At 46.1% G+C, this 22,406-nt stretch overlaps 1 protein-coding gene across 5 annotated transcripts in view; it reads right to left on the minus strand.

Moving 5' to 3' along the window:
• KCNIP3 (potassium voltage-gated channel interacting protein 3) overlaps nt 1-22,406 on the minus strand; it is a 246,861-nt gene that overhangs the window by 69,485 nt on the left and 154,970 nt on the right. Inside the window, exon 1 of one of the 5 annotated variants that reach the window (XM_063932045.1) lies at nt 3,095-3,218. The exons of 3 other annotated variants lie outside the window; for them this stretch is intronic. In XM_063932045.1, the coding sequence (XP_063788115.1) occupies nt 3,095-3,197 (103 nt within the window). In that variant the 5' untranslated portion in view covers nt 3,198-3,218. Of the gene's footprint in view, nt 1-3,094; nt 3,219-22,406 lie in introns of those variants that run through there. One more of the 5 variants, XM_063932046.1, reaches the window with a different exon arrangement.

Genomic DNA, 22,406 nt, shown 5'->3' on the forward strand with positions numbered 1-22,406 from the left:
AGCACACACATGCAAGATATCTGATTCTTGGGAGTGTCATGGAGAAGTAGCCAAGATGTACGTGCTGATGTGAGCCATGGATATGACAAAGGGATACCTGCTTTTGCGGGTCTTTTACACTCTAAATGGGGTAGGTGACACTGCTGAGACTAATGACTGTTGGAGCGGTAGACTGAAAAACAGTGGGCAGTGCGACTGGACGTATGAAGCCTTGTGAAGACTTGCATTAGCATAAGGTAGTAAATCTGTCTGCCAATCTGTATGTGCAGTCGCTTTACTTCCCACTCAGAATCAGGCCCGTAATGTTACACAGAGTATGGATGAACACAACTCCAGCCTAGTAACTGGAGCCAGAGTAAAATCTGATAACCCAGAGCTGGAGTTGAAATCAGAATGGTTTAGGCCTCCGGAGCTTGGAGATTGATTTATGGAGCTTCTCCTCCTTCTGCTTGCCCCAAATGTTGAAATGAAATATACAATTACATTAAATACTGAATATGAACAGTAAACATAATAGAAAAACTAATATTAATAGCTCCGGATCCAGAGTTACAGTATGTAAAGGAGCAGCCTGGACCTTAAAGTTTGTGTGGTGTGGCTCTGTCTAGGCTGATGGATCCAGGGGTCCCCCAGTAAGCCCCCTAACCCCCCTACCCAAACCCTAGCCCTCTCTTGTGGGTGCCTACCCCTAACCCTCCCCGCTTTGTGCCTAACCCTAACCCTTCCTACCCCGCTGCCTAAACCTAATCCTTCCCACTTGATGCCTAACCCTAATATCCTTCTATGTGCCTTACCCTAACCCTCCCTCCCCGGTCCCTAACCCTAACCTTTGCCAGCCCTGCAGCCTAACCCTAACTCCTCTTCTTCTAAACCTAAACACCCCCACCCCCGCGTGGCAGGATGCCAGCGCGCCATGCTGTCCAGACAATTGGGATGCCGGCTGTTGGTAATATGACGCCGACATCCCGTGCGACGTCTGTATCTCAACACCGGCATTACTTCCTACTTCGGGATCCCGGCTTCGGTATATCGGATGCCGGGATCCCGTCTGTTGGGAAGCTAACTGCTTCCCGGATCCAGGATAGAAGAGCATAGAACCCAGAACAGCGCTAGTGTACCTTTTGCTACTTTGTTTATGTTTGTACGTACTATATGTATCACCTGTTGTTTTTTGTGTATCAATGAATCCCGTAGCTGTCTGTATGTTCCTGAACACTGTCTTTTATGTTTCTAATGGAATCAACTTGAGTTTAATTCATTAACTGAAATTAAGAATTATTTTATATAATTTCATTGACCAAGTTTCATTCAGTTACATTTTCAGTGCTATGGTTATTAGCTATTGGATAAAGTGAGTCAGGTGACATATCTGCACATGGTGCTTTGCAATTGGATTTCCAAACAATTTAGTGACATGATGTGTGGTGCCGAATTGCACAGATCAAACTGCTGTAAATCAAATTGTCGTGATCCAACAATCAAACTGCATTAAGAATGCATGCACATGCTGTCCATGCGAATGGATTCCAAGTTGGCCACCTTGATTGTTTGTCCCGCAGATCAAATCCACAGCACACGCAAAGATGCACATGTGCTAAGGGCAATATGATTGTATCAAACATTAAGGGGTCTATTTACTAAGCCTTGGATGGAGATAAAGTCGCTGAAGATAAAGTACCAGCCAATCAGCTCCTAACTGTCATTTTTCAAACACCGTCTGTGGCATGGCGGTTAGGAGGTGATTGGCTGATACTTTATCTCCAGCGACTTTATCTCCATCCAAAGCTTAGTAAATAGACCCCTAAATCACAGAGCATATGATGGTGCAATTTATTTTGTATCCTAATTCGTTTCAGCTATATCTGCATTCATAAATCTACATATTTATTTATTTGCGTCAATCAGATTGATATCTGCTGTATATTTTTTTTACTACTCGCTTAATTGGTGCAGTAGCTTGATTACATTGATTTTCAAATTCCTGCACTGAAAAATTCCCAAAAATCTAAACATTCGTATATAAGTTTTCATAACAGAGGATCCTATATCTATATGTTAAATACTGTTGTGTTCTTAGTGGGGAATTCATTTCTGGGGCAGATTCCGCAAGTGCCTTTGGAACGTTGTCTGCATGGTCAGAGTGCTGGCACCTGCTTATGAAAAGTGTGCTACTGTAATTTTTGGGGATGTGCGTGGCTAAACATGGCGGAGACATATTGGTGAGAATCTCCTTCCGTCTATCTAAGTAATACCCTAGTAATGTATTTCTGTTCTTACCTGACTTGCTGCCTTCTTAGTTATTTTGGAAATAACAAACTATGGCCGAGATTTATCAAGCCTTGGAGAGTGATAAATTGCACGGTGATAAAAGTACCAACCAATCAGCTCCTAACTGCCATGTTACAGTCTGTGTTTGAAAAATGACAGTTAGGAGCTGATTGGTTGGTACTTTACCACCGTGCAATTTATCACTCTCCAAGGCTTGATAACTCTGGGCCTGTGGTGATAGGTACCAGTCCGACGCAGATATATTTGGCACTGGACAATTCCTGCGCTGGGTCACACTACTGACCAGTATGACCCTGCAGTATAGCCCACAGATCTGACTTTCCCTCAGCTGCTGATTCACATTGCAGATTGATTTACATAAAAGCTATATGAGATGTGCCAGCTCTCGCTGCTTCCTGTGTTTGCCACTTAGGAGTTATTATTGGAGTACACAAGATAAAAATGAGTTTTCTTTCTATGTTTGTTCTGTGGGTAGAAAGCAAATTCCCATAAATCATTAGAACTGCAATCCATATGTGTTGTTGCATCTAAAAGAAAGTTGGTGAATCTGCTTTTAGTCTGCTTTCAGAAATCGGAGTAATTCTTACAAACATCAAGGGTATTTTAGGGACATACAGTATATCGACCATATCCAAAGCATTTTCAGATACAAAAAAAAAAGAGTCATAAACCACCTTCAACTTGTATTTCCCGTTTCCCATTAGTGCTGCTACCTTTTTTCCCAATTAAAAGTCCCATCTGGCATGCAAATATATTGGTGCAAGTAGATTGGTTTATATAAATGATATAAATGGTGATTAATTACCTTCCATAGACATTGGTTCCAATATCCCAAATTGCTTGAGGACAGCTACAAACAGTACTATAACCACAGCAATAGCAAATAGTTCCATTCCCTGGATCCCCATGGTAGGCCACCTTCCCCCTGCACGGGGTCCGTGGCACTGGGCATGCAAATCACCCTGGTCTCCAGCTCTTCTTCCACCCAAGTTAAAATCCTCTATGAGAAATCTGAAATCATATCTCCAGAAATGACCAATGAAAAATATCCCGGTGGGGGAGAAAGGATCCAGGGTGGGGATCAAGACCCTCCAAACAAACCAGGGCTGAAATCAAAATATGCCAGAGTGGAACTAGAGCTTAATAAATGTTGGAAATGGCTTCAGGTCAGCATCGTTCAGGATGGAAGAACTTACAGCATCTACTGAGGAGCTCCTCAAGTGACCAATAGTGGTCCAATTTGCTGGGTCACATAGATGCATTGGGACATCTCAGTATACAACGTTGTGCACTGGGTGTCAGCCCAACAGCGTCCCATTTGAGACTGATGAACTAGCTGGCTCTGTTCAACTTATCCCCCCCCCCCTCCCCTATCATCCCTCTCTCCAGTGTGGGATAGGGAGGAGCGTAAGAGGTGTACCACTCTCCCGTTACATACATTGATTGAAATCAAGGTTTCCATAGAGACGCAGGAGTGATGGTCTTCAGGAAGAAAAAGACTGACCTCAGCAAGCCCGCGGTTTTGAAAAGTGAGCTGCAGGATTTTCCAGCCATGCACAGAAAGTAATGTGTATGAGCAGGACGAAAGAGAAAAACACAGGGAAGGAGGGAGGGAAGGACGGAGCAGCGATGCTTCTGAATCCTCTTCTGTAAGGTCGAATACAGCTAATGATGTGAGCAGGAGATATATTGTATTCCTATTATTCTTTATGCATATATCTTGAACATATTCTGCAGTGCTGAACGACAGGCATACCATGCTCCGAGGATATGCCAACTAATGTATATTTGCAGTTAGGTTTTAATTGCATGAACTTTTTTTGCTAAGACTGATATACTGATGCTGGTTTCCAAGTGTCTATACAGTTGCTGACAGTAATACATTTATTTGTCAGACAGAAGACAAAGAGATTAGTCATAAGCCTGACAACCTGTGGCTCTAACACATATCTGATGACATTCCCCACACATAGGGTTAAGACTGGGGGCCTGATTCTGCATGATTAGCAATTGTGCTGAAATCGCTATTAGGGGAGGGATGAGGCCAGGGTCTCCATCCAAGGATGGATATTTCCTGTCCTCTTTGTTGTTGCTGCTGCGCCCAGCTTTGCGCGACCTTATGGGTCACGCAGCCAGCTGATGGTGTCGCATTTTAGGATGCAACTCGGATCAGAAATGCAGCAGGAAGCGTGATGCCACCTGCTGCATTACCATATTAGATTTATCGCTGCTGCTTCTATGTAAGCAGCAGCGATAGCAACTCCAACTGTCATCACTAACAGTCATATGCCGCAGTGTGACCGATGAGCAGTACAGATCCTGCGCACATGCAAAGTACCGAACATTGGTACTTTGCGGCAGTGCCGTAACTAGACTTTTCAGCACTGTGTGCAAGAAACAGCATTGGCCCCCCCCCCCCCCCCCATATATAAAACGGGGGCAAAAAATACAGGGACGAGTGTTCATTGGAAGGGGCGTGGTCACAAAATAATACCAGTTCATATATATTACGTTGTACCGTAGTCTCCATTATTCAAATTACGCTGCACAGTAACGCCACTTACACACATTACAACAGGTAGAGCCCCTTTTACACATTAAGCCAGGTAGAGCCCCTGTCACACATTACGCCAGGTAGAGCCCCTGTCACACATTACGCAAAGGTAGAGCACCTGTCACACATTACGCCAGGTAGAGCCCCATTTTACACATTATTCCAGGTAGAGCCCCTGTCACACATTACGCCAGGTAGAGCCCCTGTCACACATTACGCCAGGTAGAGCCCCATTTTACACATTATTCCAGGTAGAGCCCCTGTCACACATTCCGCCAGGTAGAGCCCCTGTCACACATTACGCCAGGTAGAGCCCCTGTCACACATTACGCCAGGTAGAGCCCCATTTTACACAATCAGCCAGCCACATAACCTGTGTAATTAATATGTGTCGAGAATTAAAGGGATGAGGTGGCAACCCTAGCCATGTATCCATAGAAGACAAAAATATTCTGCAGAACCCAACTTTTGGGAGTAATTTCTACTATTGTCAGTTGATACAAAATTTCTCTGGCTCCTTGATTTCACAGATTGGCACAGGAACACTTCATTGCTTTGTCTATTCCAGTTCATAGGGTCATGTATACAAATTAAAGTAGTGCAAGTGACCTGCAGGTGCTCTTAAGACATTTCAAAAGTCTGCCATGATTTACTGTACCCACTGCCAACTTTACAAATCTCCCAATAGCATATATACCACCTCATCTTTTTTCTGCCCTTCTGTCTCCTTACACATCCTTTGTGTCTCCTCTTTGCTGAGGTTTGTCTGCTTTTCTTGACTCTCTGCTGTCTTAACTGAATCCTTGTCTCTTCCTCTTTTCTACCCTTCTCGTTGGCTCCCATTGTATTGCTTGGTTGTAGATTTTTTGCCTTCTCCCCTTGTTTGTTGCCCCATTTTTTGGCTTCTTTTGCATGGACTTGTTATCTCTTGTCTACCCGTCATACAGTCCTCACAATGTATATTCTTGTGTATTCTTTCTCTTTGCAATTTTGGACTATAACGGTCATCAAGTTCTTCTCCACCAAACTCTGGAAACCATTTATTGATGGTTTGGGACAACATCAGTGCTGAAAAAGGACCGGGCCTTCCTCAAACCAGGAAGTTGTGGTGAGGTAAATGACTCAGGAGGCACTGGCTAGTTCCAGAGCCAGATTTACACACACTATATGAGCCCAAAAGGTCACGTGGGCAATGCATCATACACAGGTGCAGCAGTACACAGGGCCGGCTCTACCATTAGACAGCTTTAGGCAGCTGCCTAGGGGCGCTGTCCCCTGGAGGGCGCCACTGAATTCATGTAGCAAAAAACTGAATGTCTATGTATGCGGCCTTTTCCTTTTACAAAAGAAAAAACCAAAGGGCCCAGCGCCTATAAGTGGCTAATACCTGCTGCTTTTCGACTGGTATACTCAACCTGAAAAAGAGAATCCAGATAAAGCAAATATTTGAAAAGCGCTGATATTTAGCACAGAAACAGTATACTTTTATGTACTAAAGTTTTATTTAAAACAAACTGTTTTCACAATATATGTATATAACATGTATAAAAAAGATTCACCGGCCAGTGATTATTTATAAAATCACAACTATGTATAAAATTATTTTAACATTGCCCTAGTCCAAAGATAAACGGTAGTGATTTAATCCTGTGTGTCGGCTAGAGACAATGTTGCTATTGTTGCAGCTTGACAAAGGGGGTCATTCCGAGTTGATCGCTCGCTAGCTAGTTTTAGCAGCCGTGCAAACGCTATGCCGCCGCCCACTGGGGAGTGTATTTTAGCTTAGCAGAAGTGCGAACGCATGTGCAGCCGAGTTCTGCAAAAACAGTTTGTGCAGTTTCAGAGTAGCTCTGAACCTACTCAGCGCTTGCGATCACTTCAGCCTATTCGTGTCCTGATTTGACGTCATACACCCGCCCAGCGAACACCCAGCCCGGCCTGCATTTTTTCACACGCCTGCATTTTTGCAAATACTCCCTGAAAACGGTCAGTTGACACCCAGAAACGCCCCCTTCCTGTCAATCTTCTTGCGGCCGTCAGTGCGACTGAAAACTTTGCTAGAACCTGTGCAAATCAACAACGGGCTTTGTACCCGTACTTCGCGCGTGTGCATTGCGGTGCATACGCATGCGCAGAAATGCCGATTTTTAGCCTGATCGCTGCGCTGCGAACAACGGCAGCTAGCGATCAACTCAGAATGACCCCCTAAGTTATTTAAAGCCCAGAAACAGTTCCAATATTCTGTTACACATGCATCACAGACAGCTCCTCCTATTACACTTTGCTGGCCGCTGCTGTGGGTCTAATCAGGTGCAACCGCCACTATCATGCTGTACCACATAGTGTCTCAGCTCTTCCTCCATGCTGACACGTGTAACATCAAGTCACGTGAAGGCACATAGGAAGCAGATGTAACTATGGCTCCAGAGGGGCGCTCCCACGGCTGCTCCTCATAGCCCTGATGTACCTCCTCCAGACCCCTGGATCCCGGCTCTCCCGCAGCAAGTAGCACATAACTACATGTCTTCCCCTGCAGGGTTGCTGTAATGCTGCTTCCGCCTGTAAGAGGAGCCATGCCAATTACCAGGGAAAACAAGGAAACAACTTTTAGGTAAGTGACCCATTGGTCCCCACCAGACCCTATATGCAGAAGCAGTGTCTACTGAGTGTTGTTCCTTTTCTTTGTATATGTATAATGATGCAATTCACCCCAGACCACCTTGTGGACACCTGCATCTCCCCTCCAAGAGGGGGTGGGGTTTGCTAGGCAGAAGCTTTACCTAGGGTGCAGAGAGACCTTGCACCGGCCCTGGCAGCAGGGCCGGCTCCAGGCCTACTAGCACCCTGAGCGAGAAAATTTAAAAGTGCCCCCCCCATGCTGGAAAAGTGGGTGTGGCCTCCTGAAAAAGTGGGCGTGGTCTCGCCCCCCAGCAGTGCCAGCTACACATGACATGCCCTCCGGCAGTGCCAGCTACACGTGACATGACTCCCAGCAGTGCCAGCTACACATGATAGTGTTCACTTTTTAGGGCAGGTTGCTGATCACAGGGAGGGCACATTTTTAAGTTAGGTGGGCAAAATGATGTACATATTGTAATGCTTGTTGTTCCCATTTCCACACGCTAAAGCATGGACAGTGCGCGCCGAAGGCGCGCAGCAAAAATTTAGGGGAGTTACTTCGTGGGGAAGGTGCGTAGCCACATTATAGTGGCAATTCACATTACACCACACAGTAGTGCAGCTAATACACATTGCACCAGGTAGAACCTCCTATAAGAGCACGTTAGACACATTGCGCCAGGTAGAGCACTGAGACACACTGCCCAGCCACAGACGCCTAGCGGGAACACTACATGATATGCCCCCCAGCAGTGCCAGCTACACATGACATGCCCCCCAGCAGTGGCAGCTACACGTGACATGCCCCCCAGCAGTGCCAGCTACATAAATGGCCACACAGTTCCAGATGGATAAATGCCCCCACAGCGCAGATATGCCCCCACAGTGCCAGATACATTAATGCCCTCACAGTGCAAGATATGCCCCCACAGTGCAAGAAATGCCCCCACAGTGCAAGAAATGCCCCCACAGTGCAAGAAATGCCCCCACGGTGCCAGATACATAAATGCCCCCACGGTGCCAGATACATAAATGCCCCCACGGTGTCTGATACATAAATGCCCCCACAGTGCCTGATACATAAATGCCCCCACAGAGCCAGATATGCCCCCACAGAGCCAGAAAAATGCCCCCACAGAGCCAGATATGCCCCCCACAGAGCCAGAAATGCCCCCACAGTGCCAGATATGCCCCCACAGAGCCAGATATGCCCCCACAGTGCCAGATATGCCCCCACAGTGCCAGATATGCCACCCACAGTGCCAGATATGCCCCCACAGATCCAGATATGCCCCCACAGTGCCAGATATGCCCCCACAGTGCCAGATATGCCACCCACAGTGCCAGATATGCCACCCACAGTGCCAGATATGCCCCCACAGTGCCAGAAATGCCCCCACAGTGCCAGAAATGCCCCCACAGTGCCAGATATGCCCCCACAGTGCCAGATATGCCCCCACAGTGCCAGATATGCCACCCACAGTGCCAGATATGCCACCCACAGAGCCAGATATGCCCCCACAGAGCCAGATATGCCCCCACAGTGCCAGAAATGCCCCCCACAGAGCCAGATATGCCACCCACAGAGCCAGATATGCCCCCACAGTGCCAGATATGCCCGCACAGTGCCAGAAATGCCCCCCACAGTGCCAGATATGCCACCCACAGTGCCAGATATGCCCCCACAGAACCAGATATGCCCCCACAGAGCCAGATATGCAATGCCCCCCCCATAGCCAGAAATGCCCCCCCCCCCCATAGCCAGAAATGCCCCCACAGTGCTGATCCCCCCAATACCTGCAGCGCTGCTGGGGAGGAGTACTGCTGCTGTCCGCCTGTCCGAGTGTGCTGGCGGGCGAGCGGGCGGGAGTGCTGGCGGGCGGGCGGGCGGCCGGCGTGTCAGAGTGAGCCTGGGTCCGGGTGGCCACTTGTGTGCACTATGGCGCCGGCGTCTGACGTTAGACACCGGCGCCGCGCAGCGCGCATAGCGCACAGTGCACACGGGCCAATGCTGCACACACAGGGCCGGCTCCAGCATCGAATATGGCGGCGCCAGCGCGCGGCGCCCATTAAGGGTGGCGCCTTGCGCGGCCGCTCTATTCGAACATGCCTAGAGCCGGCCCTGCCTGGCAGTACAGTATATACTGCTGTAAATTTGGTGAGTTTTGATCAGAGATGTTCGGAAAAGATAGGCAGGTGAGGCACTGCATCACCTGTCATATACTTTTTACTCCAGAGTTTTGGCTATAAAAATTATTACAATAATACAAAGAAGATATTTATAATATATTCTTTGTACTTTTCATATACTGTACTTTATATAGTCAAAACTCTGGTGTATACGTTAGTATGACAGGAAAGGCCCTGCCTCACCTGCCTTACCAGACCACACGTCAGTGCCTCACACCTGCCATGAAGTTGGTAAAGCACAGTTTTCTAGAATGTCACTGTGTGCTATTGCATTCAAATTTCCATTTGCAAGAACTAAAGGGCACAAACCATGAATAACCAAAGACTATTATTCCTTCTCCACAAAAATACCGGCACCCACCAAGCCCAGTTGGTGAAGAGTGATTTGTCACTGCAGAGAGACCGTTTCTGCTGTTCCAGAGTCTAATGGGAGAGTGCTTTATAAGCACTACAGACAGCATCTGACATGGGGGGGGTCATTCCGAGTTGATCGTAGCTGTGCTAAATTTAACACAGCTACGATCTTCTTCCCTGACATGCGGGGGGACTCCCAGCCCCCCCCTTGCAGAAGTGCAAAGGCATAGCACAGCGTTGATGCCTTTGCACTTCAAGAGTAGCTCCCGGCCAGCGCAGCTTTATCGTGCTGGCCGGGAGCTACTCATCACTCTACGGCCCACAGCGGCTGTGTGTGACGTCACGCAACCGCTGCGATCCGCCCCCCGTTCGGTCCGGCCACGCCTGCGTTGGCCGGACCAAATCCACGAAACTGTGGCCAAACGCTGCCATTCCGCCTCCTCCCACCCAGCGATCACCTCTGCCTGTCAGCAGGCAGAGGTGACCGCATCCTTGCTACGACCTTCGGCCGTCTAACATGCGCCGGCACACTGCGGCGTATGCGCAGTAGGGACCCGTTCGCTCTGCTGCGTTAAAACGCAGCGTGCGAACGGGTCAGAATGACCCCCATTGTGCATGTAGGGCTTGTGTGTAACTGCTCCACCATGGAAACCCAATCTACAGTATGGAGCTCCTAGAAAACAGTTCTTCTGTCTTCAGGTCTTCCAGAAGCAGTTTGGAACTCAGTATTAGGGATCCATCCAATTAACTTGCCCCCCGTACATGATGGGGTTCAGTTGCCATTGTGACAGTGTGTAAATGCTGTCAACAGTATCAGAACTTACCCCCTCGTGGCCCTATCTCGCACTAGATTTGTAGCCAGACTCACTAATCAAAAGGGGTGTCAATTTAGCCATATAGATATAATCACTTCACGCTAGATTTGTATAGTGGCTAAATCTCCTGATCTAGCTTTAAGAAAAATTTTCAAATTCAGCATTTCCGACACCTTAGAACTTGATCTGTGTAGGGATTACTGACTGGATGATTGTGGCAGCCATCCAATCAGTGCTCTCAATACCACGTCTGTCTATGCTTGTAATAACGTATTAAATGCTGCACCTCTCACACTCCCATTACATTTTGAACATTGATGGTAGAGCAATATACTCCTGGGCTGAGCTGTTTGCCATACACCCACACTATTATCTTGTCATGGTAAGGCTTTGTCTATTACAGTCTGTACATGGGTGTAGCATTTTTTCATTTATATTTAATTAATATCTGCATTATTTGGTTTTGGCTCGAACTATTAGGTACAGTTGATGACATCGCTCATCATCCCATAGGATGATGATGTCATCAGTTTCCCCCTACTGCAGAATTCTTTAGGTGGTGTTCCTGGACAGGTTTTGGCTTCATTGGTGGAAAAAACGTTCTTAAAGTTCTAAAACATTATAAATATTTTTTAGACTGTAAGCTCTTTTGGCATTCATCCTTAAATTATATTACATCTGTCTCTTTGTCTATCTACATGTATATACTGTAGTAATCCTTTTATTGCTAATATACCTTTTACTTTCATTCACTTTTAATGCCTCATTTCTCCATTTGTTTCTGTCTAATGCGCTATTCCTAAGTATTTTCCTCACACTCCGCTGAAAGTCTCCTGTTCGCCCCTTGTTCCCTCTCCCCCTCCTTCTGCCCTATCATATACAGTATTTTGCCTCCTCTGATTCTCTCTCTCAGCATTTCTGCCAGTGATGTTATTTGAGCCCTAGAATGAGAGCTAAGATACAGTGGAGATTGATTCCTCTTTCTTTCAATGTAAAATATTAAAGATGTTTAAATGGATAAAAGCTCTAGACGGTGGAATCTATTCTGCATTATACAAATAGGATTCCTGCTCCATTAAAAGCAAGACCTTTAAGTCTAAACGCTGATAAAGGGAAATAGTTTGTAGGGGACACTCCTGTTTACACATTACAAAGATGATAACACTAATGATTTATCCGAGAAAGCATAATGGGTATGGGAGAGGGGGTACACAAAACTATCTTACGGCAGCAGAAATAACAGAAGAAGAGGAGGGTGAGCGAGGTGCCATGCTGGAACTGGTTAGAGTCAAATTAATAGAAAATAGGGACGTCAAGAGTTTTGTGTAGGGGAGGCAGTTACGTGACCGGCGGTCAGGATACCACTGGTCACAATACCGACACTGGAATCCTGCCCCCTTACAGTCCCGACAGTCAGCATGCAGACTAACAGGGACTATTCCCACTCGTGGGTGTCCACGACACCTATAGAGTGGGAATATAACCTGTGGCGAGCGCAGCGAGCTCGCAAGGGGTGTTTTGCTCAGCTTGCCCGCCCCCCTGCCGGCCATCTGCAACCCGGGATTCCGGCGTCTCCTGACCGATGGTCATGCATACCTAACCCTTTTTTTGTGCCATCTTACCTTCCCACCACACCACAGAGGTATGTGGCCACAAAATCTACTGTTTCCTATTCGTTCAAAAGAAATAATTGCATTTTTATTTAAAAATAAATAAATCATAATTCATTATTTTCATTCCTGCAATCTTATATGCTCCACCAACCCTTAATGGGCCTGATTCAGATGTGGTCACAACTTCGATAGTGTCACAGTTATCGGCAGACTGAGCATGTCTCGCACAAACAGTGCACACGTGCCAAAGTACCTTTGTGATGCCGCTTGCCGTTAGGAATCAGCCGCAGAGTGATTGACAGGAAGAGGCTGTTTGGGAGATGTAATGGGTTGTGTGTTAGCGCTGGGAGGCGCGCGTCCCGGCCGTTGCTTAGGAACCGGGACACCGCGCCTCCAACTGACCCCTGACCGGCGACTAGCAACGCGCAGACGCCGGATGCTAAGCCTTCAGGTCCCTGTCCGGTGCCTAGCAACAGGCAGACACCGGGCGCTGAGATCTGCCGGATCCCTAGCAACGGGGATGCCGGAGGAAGACAGCGTTCCCTGTTGCTGGATAATTAAAGTACTCAGCTGTCTGTGTAGGGACGTGCAGAAGGGGAGCTGCACGGTATTGTTAATTAGGGTTTTCAGCAGTGATTGGTGCAGCACCATTTATATTCCTTTCCTGGCCTCTCACAAACCTGCTCTTGTGAGAACCTGTCAGCTCGTGTGTGAACCTGTCTGCCTGTGAACCACCTGTGATTCTGAGACCCTGCCTGCCTGATTTCCTGATCTGATCCAACTAGCCTTGAATTCAGGTTTTGGTGTGGCATTTCCACACAGGCACTGTCTTGCCTACATTTCTTTATTGTATCCACCTTGTGCATTGTTGCATTTTGAAATCATTTGTATTTACAGTCTTGTTGTTCATAACACCCTGTGCATTGTTGCATGTATATAGTGATTGTGTTTTGATTTATATTCCAACCTGTGCATTGTTGCACTTACGTGCATTCCTCATATTTTCCTCAGCCTGTGCCTTAGCACCTTATTTAGGTTGTGTCAGGTGACGTCTCACCGTACTGCATTTACCCCTGCCCAGCTTCCGATAGTTGCCTTGTATATACTGTACATAAAACCTGGGGGCATCTGAGTATGGGGTGGACCTAATTCACCCTGGAAAGGCGGCTGCTATAGTCTTTGGCTGCAGGAGACTAAAAGACTGCTGGGCAGTGGGTAATTGCGTGAGCATCACAAGGCACCACCTATAAACCTATGGATCTGAGTGTAATCATAACAGTATCACCAGGCAAAAAAAGTGGCTCTCTGTGTCATTTGTTTCTGGATGGATCCAGCACAAAATCCAGCCCAGATTCTGGCGGGCCAGATCCAGGGTTTGACCCAGCAGCTACGGGACCTTACCCTTCATGTGGACACTCAGGAGGAAAATCATAGGACCCAGACCGTCTCATAACCTGCTCCGAGTGAACCTAAACTAAACCTCTCAGATAGGTTCTCTGGAGACCGTAAACAGTTTGTGAACTTCTGGGAGAGTTGTAAACTGTGTTTCAAGCTCAGGCCTTACTCTTCAGGTTCTGAGACCCAGCGAGTGGGAATCATAATTTCCCTGCTGCAAGGTGACCCACAATCTTAGGCCTTTGGCCTTTCACCAGATCACCCCAGTCTGCATTCCATGGAATCCTTCTTTAAAGCCTTGGGAGTCCTCTATGATGACCCAGATTGGGCAGCATCTGCGGAGGCCCATCTTCGTTTTCTTAAGTAAAGGAGAAATTCTGGTTTATTGTACTAAATTTCGCCGATGAGCCAATTACTGTGGTTGGAATGACCCGGCACTTCGGAGTCAGTTCCGGTTGGTACTAACAGAGCAAATTAAGGATTTTTTCATCCAATATCCTTCCCCAGCCACTCTGGATGCACTTATGGAGTTAGCCATCAAAGTAGATAGGCAGATCCGGGAACGGAGAATGGAGAAAGAGGTTCCCATACCTACATCTTGTTGGACAGTGCCAGAGGTTGCAGGGAATACTGAGGAACCCATGCAAATTGGGGCTTTCCGCTTGAGGCCTCAAGAGAAGGCGAGACGTCGCAGTCTAGGACTGTGTCTCTATTGCGGGTCCAAGGGACATCTGGCGAACACTTGTCCACAGAAGGCGGAAAACTAGTAGACCCGAGAAATTCAGGGAGAGTTTTTTCGGGTTTCTGTTCCATCTCCCCGAATAATTCTTTATTATTACCTATTAGGTCAACTACCCCTTGTGGTCCAAGTGAATTATCTGCTTTTATTGACTCCAGAGCTGACGGAAATTTTATGGATTTAGAATTTGCTTGTGCCCGAGGAATTCCTATAGAGACTCTTTGCCCACTAATTTCCGTCTGTGGATTAGATGGCAGTCATCTTCAAAACGGTCGGGTGAGTACCCTAACTCCAGTCCACCAGTTTTTTGGCAGAATATTTCATTGTGAAGAGTTGTCTTTTTTCCTTGTACATTGGTGGTCATTCCGAGTTGATCGCAGCCAGCAACTTTTTGCTGCTGCTGCGATCAACTAGCCCATGCCTATGGGGGAGTGTATTTTAGCTTAGCAGGGCTGTGATCGCTTGTGCAGCCCTGCTAAGCTAAAAAAATTTCACACAAAACAAGACTAGGCCTATACCTACTTACCCTGTGCGTTGGATCCAGCGATGATGGGCTCGGCTTTGAAGTCACTCCTCCACCCTCCGTTCTCCTGGGCACGCCTGCGTTTTACTCACCACTCCCCGAAAACGGCTCCAAATGGTCCGGATCTGCCCTTCACCGCCCTTTTCCTGTCAATCTTCTTTGCGGTCCGTCCTGCGATCGTTTTCTTCTTTAGCCGCGATGTAACCCAGTGACCCCTGTCGCCGGGCAACGTCGCACACGCGCACTGCGGCCGCCGCATATGCGCATTCCACACCCATTCACACCGCAGCGATAAACTGCTGCATGCGAACAGGTCGAAATGACCCCCATTGTCCTTTAAGTCCAGTAGTTCTGGGCCTGCCCTGGCTAAAAGCTCATAACCCAGTATTCAACTGCAGTACAGGAAATCTTGTTTCCTGGGGCACGGAATGTGCAGCCAAATGCCTGACCATGCCAGTCCGCTCAGCACTTCCAGTCCCTGAAGTGTTGCCAGCCCAGCACATGTCTTTCATGGATGTTTTTTCCAAACACCAAACTGAATCTTTGCCTCCTCGCCGTATTTATGATTGTGCAATCAATCTTATACCTGGATCTAGACTCCCTAAATGCTGCCTCTACGCTCTGTCTTTGCCCAAGACGAAAGCTATGGAGAAATACATCCAGGAGAGTTTCGAAAAAGGCTTTATCAGGCCTTCTAAGTCACCGGTCGGAGCTGGAATTTTCTTTGTCTGGAAAAAGGACGGCTCATTACAGCTATGCATCGATTACAGGGGACTGAACAAAATAACGATCAAAAATTCATACCCATTGCCTCTGATTTCTGTCAGCTCAGAAATGCTACCGTTTTTTTCCAAGATTGATTTGCAAGGAGCATACAATCTCATCGGATACGGCAGGGGGATGTGTGGAAAATCGCATTCAATACCCACTCAGGCCACTACGAGTATTTGGTAATGCTTTTTGGACTCTCCAAAGCCCCTGCCGTCTTCCAGGATCTTATAAATGACGTTCTTCAAGAATTCCTTGGAAGATTTGTGGTCATCTACCTTGATGATATTTTGATTTACTCCACCTCACTCAAAGAACATCGAGCTCATGTAAAAGCGGTCCTCACCAAGCTCAGAGAGCATCATCTCTATGCAAAATTGGAAAAATGTGAATTTGAGGTTGAGAAGGTGGCCTTCCTAGGATACATCATCACCTCCAAGGGGTTTTCTATGGACCCTAAGAAACTTTAGGCAATTGTGGAATGGGTTCAACCCTCTAATCTAAAAACTACACAACGTTTCCTCGGTTTTGCAAACTACTACAGAAGATTTATTGATTCATTTTCTTCAATTGTAGCCCCATTTGTGAGTCTAACCAAGAAAGGTGTGGATCCTGCTCATTGGTCACCACAGGCGGTAAAGGCATTTGAGGACCTTAAAAAAAGCATTTACCTCTGCTCCTGTTCTCCGGCATCCCGATCCAGATCTGCCTTTCATAGTAGAAGTGGATTCCTCTGTAGTAGGTGTTTGAGCTATACTTTCACAAGAAGATCCAATCAGTCATAAACACCCCTGTGCCATTTTCTCTCTGAAATTTTTCCATGCTGATGTCAACTATGATGTAGGAAATCGAAAGCTCTTAGCAGTCAAATGTGCTTTGGAGGAATGGAGGCACTGGCTGGAGGGAGCAAGACATACAGTAACCATATTCACAGACCACAAAAACCTAGTCTATCTTGAATCTGCTAAAAGATTGAACTCTCGGCAAGCCAGATGGGCGTTGTTCTTTGCTAGGTTCAATTTCGTAATTACCTATAGGCCCAGCTCCAAAAACATTAAAGCTGACACTTTATCCCGGAGTTTTCTGTCTAGCCATGAAGTTGTTAAGCTTCCGTAGCCGATTCTTACAACAGGATGTATTCTTGCTGGTCTAACCATGAATCTTCCCTCTCAAGTCCAGTCAGCACAGATGCAGGCCCCATCTGAGACTCCTTCAAGACTCCTGTTCATTCCAGAGAAACTCAGAGCAGCCGTGTTATCTGAGTTCCATTTCGGCAAGAACTTAGGACATCCAGGGGTTAATAAGACTTTACACCTTCTCTCTCGCTCAGTATGGTGGCCAACTATCAAGACAGACATTCAAGAGTTGGTTTGGGCCTGTCATGTCTGTGCCAAAAACAAGTCTCCTCGTGTTTTCCTTCTGGAAAATTACTTCCTCTAGAGATAAGACTCCTACATTTATTATGGCAGTCGATATTGGGGGGATTCTCTGGGGCGCGGGGCTTCCTGGACCTGCCGTGGCTGGACACCCTTGGGGCATCGTAATCTAACATTTATTTTAATACACTATGGCACTTATAGTTTGTTTTATATATGTGTAACACTTTCACACCATTCTTTTTCACTCTTCACATTATTCACACATGCAGCAGTAGCTGCTCCTACCTATGTAATTCTTTACTTGTATCACTCTTGCAGTGCCCTGGGGTTGTCTGACTGGGTGGCTTTGGGGTGTCCTGCCCCCCGGACCTGAACCCCTGTAGTTAGTGTTAGGGACTTACCCAATGAGAGGCTACGTTGGTGGACAGAATGGGTTAATCAATCGTTGGAGCAATATTTATGATGTTATATCTCTAAACACCAGGATGATTGGGTTGGCCACCTACCCTTTGCAGAATTTGCGTATAATAATTCTGAGCATTCTTCAACTTCCATGTCTCCTTTCTTTTGTGTTTCCGGTATGCATCCTAAATACTTTCACTCCATCACAACAGTCTAGTTCTTCTTTTTCTCCCATGTCTCACCTCAGGAGGATTTAGAGGGAAGTACATCAAGCCTTGGAGGACGTGGCAGCCCGAGATTTGCAGACAGATTTCGGAAACCTTGTTCTTTCAAAGTAGGAGACATGGTGTGGTTATCTGCCTGAAACATCAGAAACTGGGTCCCCGTTACATTGGACCATTTCAAATCATCCAGAAAATCAATCCTGTTGCTTTCCGTCTGCAATGACCCAGATCTTTGAGAATCAAAAATACTTTCCATTGTTCTCTATTTAAACCGGCATTTGTGTCTAAGAAATTTAAAGTAAGAGGTTTCAGGAGACCTTCTCCAGTCATGATTCGGGAATATCAAGAGTTTGTTGTTGAAAGAATCTTGGATTCCAAGTTTGTGTGGGGTCAAGTACATTACTTAGGGTGTGTACACACGGTGAGATAAATCTGTGAGATTTTGACTATACAGTATAGTCAAAATCTTATGAAAAGTTAGTGCATATCTCATGGTGCTAGGCAGCTTGCGACACAGATTCGATCCCGATGCGCGCTCCCGTGGGGTCGGTATCGTAAGGCTAGATAGACTGTGCAGGCAAGTCAATCTTGACTATCTAGTGTACAATCTAGTATTTGTTAGCAGTTGGGCAAAACCATGTGCACTGCAGGTGTGGCAGGTATAACTTTTGCAGAGAGAGTTAGATTTGGTTTGGTTCTGTGCAGGGTAAATACTGGCTGCTTTATTTTTACACTGCAATTTAGATTTCAGTTTGAACACACCCCACCCAAATCTAACTCTCTCTGCACGTTATATCTGCCCCCCCTGCAGTGCACATGGTTTTGCCCAACTGCTAACAAATTTGCTGCTGCGATTGGTGTCAGACAGGGGCATGTAGGGCCCACCGGGGGAATGCAGTGGTAGGGGCCCATGTTTAGAGGTGTGGCCAGTGTCTAGGGTTTGCCTAACCATTTTGCAAGAGTTGGTCCCCTAGATAAATATATACAGTAAATACTGTAGTGCATGCAAAATAATGTACTAGATTAGTAACAGCGCACATGTTCTTGTGCTCTCATTCCGAGTTGATTGCTCGCTAGCTACTTTTTGCATGCGCAGTTTTGCCGTTTTTTTAACTGATTGCTGTGCTGTGAAAAACGTCAGCGAGTGATCAACTCGGAATGACCCCCATGGTTTTGCCCAACTGCTAACAAATGTGTTGCTGCAATCAACTCTGAATTAGGCCCCATATCTGCTGTATCTCTACAATAGTGACCAATTATTGAGGACAGTGGCGACTTAGGAAGGGGCAGAGTAAGTTCTAAGAAAGGTCAGCAATTTCAACCCCATCTTGGAAAAAATGTCTATTTATATCTTCCCACTACAGTGCTTTAACATAAAAAAAAAATGTGCTTAATGTAAGCTATAGTACTGATACCTGGTGGCTAAACATCCAGGGGTATGTAGTCAGGATCCCGACAGTCAGTATGCCAACGGTAACCCCATCCAGGGGTGATAGCCCTCTATTAGGAATACATATGTATGCCCGGCGGACGGGATGCCAGCTCTCAGTATCCCGACAGTGGTATCACGCCCATCAAAATGCCGTTAACAGGGCGAGCGCTACGAGTGCCCTTGGGGGCTCGCTGCACTTACCACGCTGCGGGCTCGTTGTGGACACCCACGAGTGGGAATAGCCACTGTGAGCCGGTATTCTGGCTGTAGGCATTGTCGGCTGTTGGGACTCCGGCGTCGGTATCCTGACCTCCGGGATCCCGACGGTCGGCAAATTGATTGCTTCCTCTTTATTAGGTAACTGGCCTTCTCCCCACTGTTTGCCACAATAGGACTGCATAGTATGTGGGCAGTGTCGGACTGGGGCATGAAGGGCCCACCAGGGGGATGCTGTTGTAGGAGCCCGTGCTTTAGGGTATGGCCAGGCTCCACTGGGGCATGGTCAGCCACCACAGAGGTTTGGCTAACTATTACAGAGTACATGTTCTGTTCCCCTTTGTAAATATATAATAAACCATATTCTTGTGAAGTATAATGTAACATAAGTATAGTACATAATTAAAGTGCACTAGGATAGAGTCTGGTACCTGATCCCTAGAGGAGGAGGGCCCACAGGCAGTGGGGCCCACTGGCGGTTTTCCCTGTTCCCCTGTGGGCCAGTCCGACCCTGTATGTGGGACAAGGCTATGTAATAGGATGGAGAATTGGTTCTGCTCTGCATTGACATTACTTTATTGCCATTTTGCACTCTCTTCTGTATATCATTTATTTTCTGCCATACTGTGATACACAAGGAGTGTGATATATTCTATTTTGCTTTGTCATTTAAGCCAAGTATTTACTACTATTTTGCCATACACTGCCTCTGAGTATTTTTCATGGATCACACTGGGAAAGCAATCTTCAAGTGGCAGCTCAAATATATTGGAGTTCCTATGCACTATGTTGTGAAATATTTATCAACGCACAGAAATGCAATTTTACAACACCATGGTGGGGTATAAAACCACTAAAGTAAAAAGGAGGATACTATATTATAGACAGGATGGGAGACCAGATGTAAGCGGAGTGTACATCATCTGCAGATGACAGCAGTGAGTGGTTCATGAATTCTGTAGCATAGAATAGAAGATACATTTCCTCTTCCTTCAGTATGTGAAACACAGCACAACTGGGAGCTCCTCTCATTCTACGTATAAGGTCAGCCACAGACCTCTCCATGGCACAAATAATGATTACAGAAATCTATCTGCTCTGACGAAGACAGGGAAACTCCACCAGCAGCTGGTATCAATCTTTACTAGTCTGTCCATTCTGGGAAACACTGGGTACTATTTACTAACATAGGGACTGAGAGCAGATTCACCTCTGAAGTTGAAATTAGGGATGGCCATAAACCATTGATGGCCTGCCACTAATGGATGGTGGTTTTTTGCATCGATGGTGGAGGTCTGATGGTTTTACGCTATCAATAGTAGCAATGCGGCAATGTCTTTTTTTTTTCTGGGGCTGGGGGCTAAGCGCTTAGCCTCCTGGAGCACAGCTGCATGTGACTTGCAATTGGTCCAACTTTGTATAAGCATGCATTTCATGTCTGTGAATTTGGAAGCAACTGCATTCAAATTTATTATCAGACCCACCATTCAGTAAAAAGTGACAGCCAATGCTTTATTAAGTACTATGATATACTATCAGGGGCACTGGGAATGGAGGGTAGCTGGAATAAAGAACACTGGGCTTATTATTATTATTATTTTATTATTTAATTAATTATATGGATCCACAGCACCCAGTTACAGAGTACATAAGCAAATAAGCAAAACAAGAAAACAGTGACTTACAGTTTAAGATAACATACTGTAGTACAAGTACAGGGTATATAAACATTACTGCATCAGCATAAGTATCAGGGTGGCAGAAAACCGAGGAATGTGGTGCCGTTGAAGGGAGTATGGTGTAGGAGATGGTTTAAGTAAGAGAAGGAAGCCAACGAGAGAGAGAGAGAGAGAGAGAGAGAGAGAGAGAGAGAGAGAGAGAGATGAGTATTAAAAGATTATAATAAATGTTCTCCCTATGAACAGCAGTGCAGGATTAAGGTTTATGGGGCTCCAGGGCCCCTAGTATTCCCAAAGTGGCCCAATAGATCTCCTAATGGCCCTGTCTAAAGTACCTAGTCACCATAATTGGAAACAAATACCATGCGTCAAATACTTTGTTTTGGGCTGCATTAAATGTCATAATGATATTCTTGTGGCATTGTGAAGAAGTATAATGTGAAAATACTCCCAGCACCACAGAGTTCCCCCAGTTCACGTTATGCCCCACAAAAAACCTCTTTCGAATTATGCCACAGAGCTATGTATTGGGGGCCCTACATATGTGTAGGGGCCCGCTGCCCTGTTGTTAATCTGGCACTAATGCACAGAGATGCTCTTATCCTGTGCCTTTAATTGAGCATATAGAGTTATATGGTGCATTCATCTAATGTATATAATACTTTGAACCTTAGAGCATGTTTGCTTTACACCTACTGTATCATTATATTTTTCAGTTTGTGTGCACTTTTTATGTTGTGCTGACCATTATTACCTGCCTGGGCAAACTCACTTTTCTCATCATATAAATGATTCTCCTGTGTGTCTCCACTTAAATATAATCTGTTCCTTTACCGTCCTAGGAAAGCAATCGGATACCTCTGATTCTCTTTCCCTGCGTCGATAGAGTGCGAGTTTAGAAACCACAGTTTGAGGTCATTTAGCCAATCACTTATCTAGTTATTTTGGGACTGCTAAGTGATGAGTGTCCCTTTAAATATTCTAGATCATTTAGTGATAACCGTGGCATGGGTATGCACAGCATATTGCACCACAGATCAATGACAATGGATGGATAAGTAGGGTTGGTGAAGCACGAGAGGGCTGATGTCCATTAATAAAGTTAGAGGCACTTGTTCAAAGGTCTGCTGCAGACAGATTTCCGGAATAGAGCACATAAATACTACAGAGGGAATCCCACAGATTAGATCCTCTTAATATCCTAAATGATTATTA

This window comes from Pseudophryne corroboree, chromosome 6, assembly GCF_028390025.1.
Source record: "Pseudophryne corroboree isolate aPseCor3 chromosome 6, aPseCor3.hap2, whole genome shotgun sequence".
Taxonomy (NCBI): Eukaryota; Metazoa; Chordata; class Amphibia; order Anura; family Myobatrachidae; genus Pseudophryne; species Pseudophryne corroboree.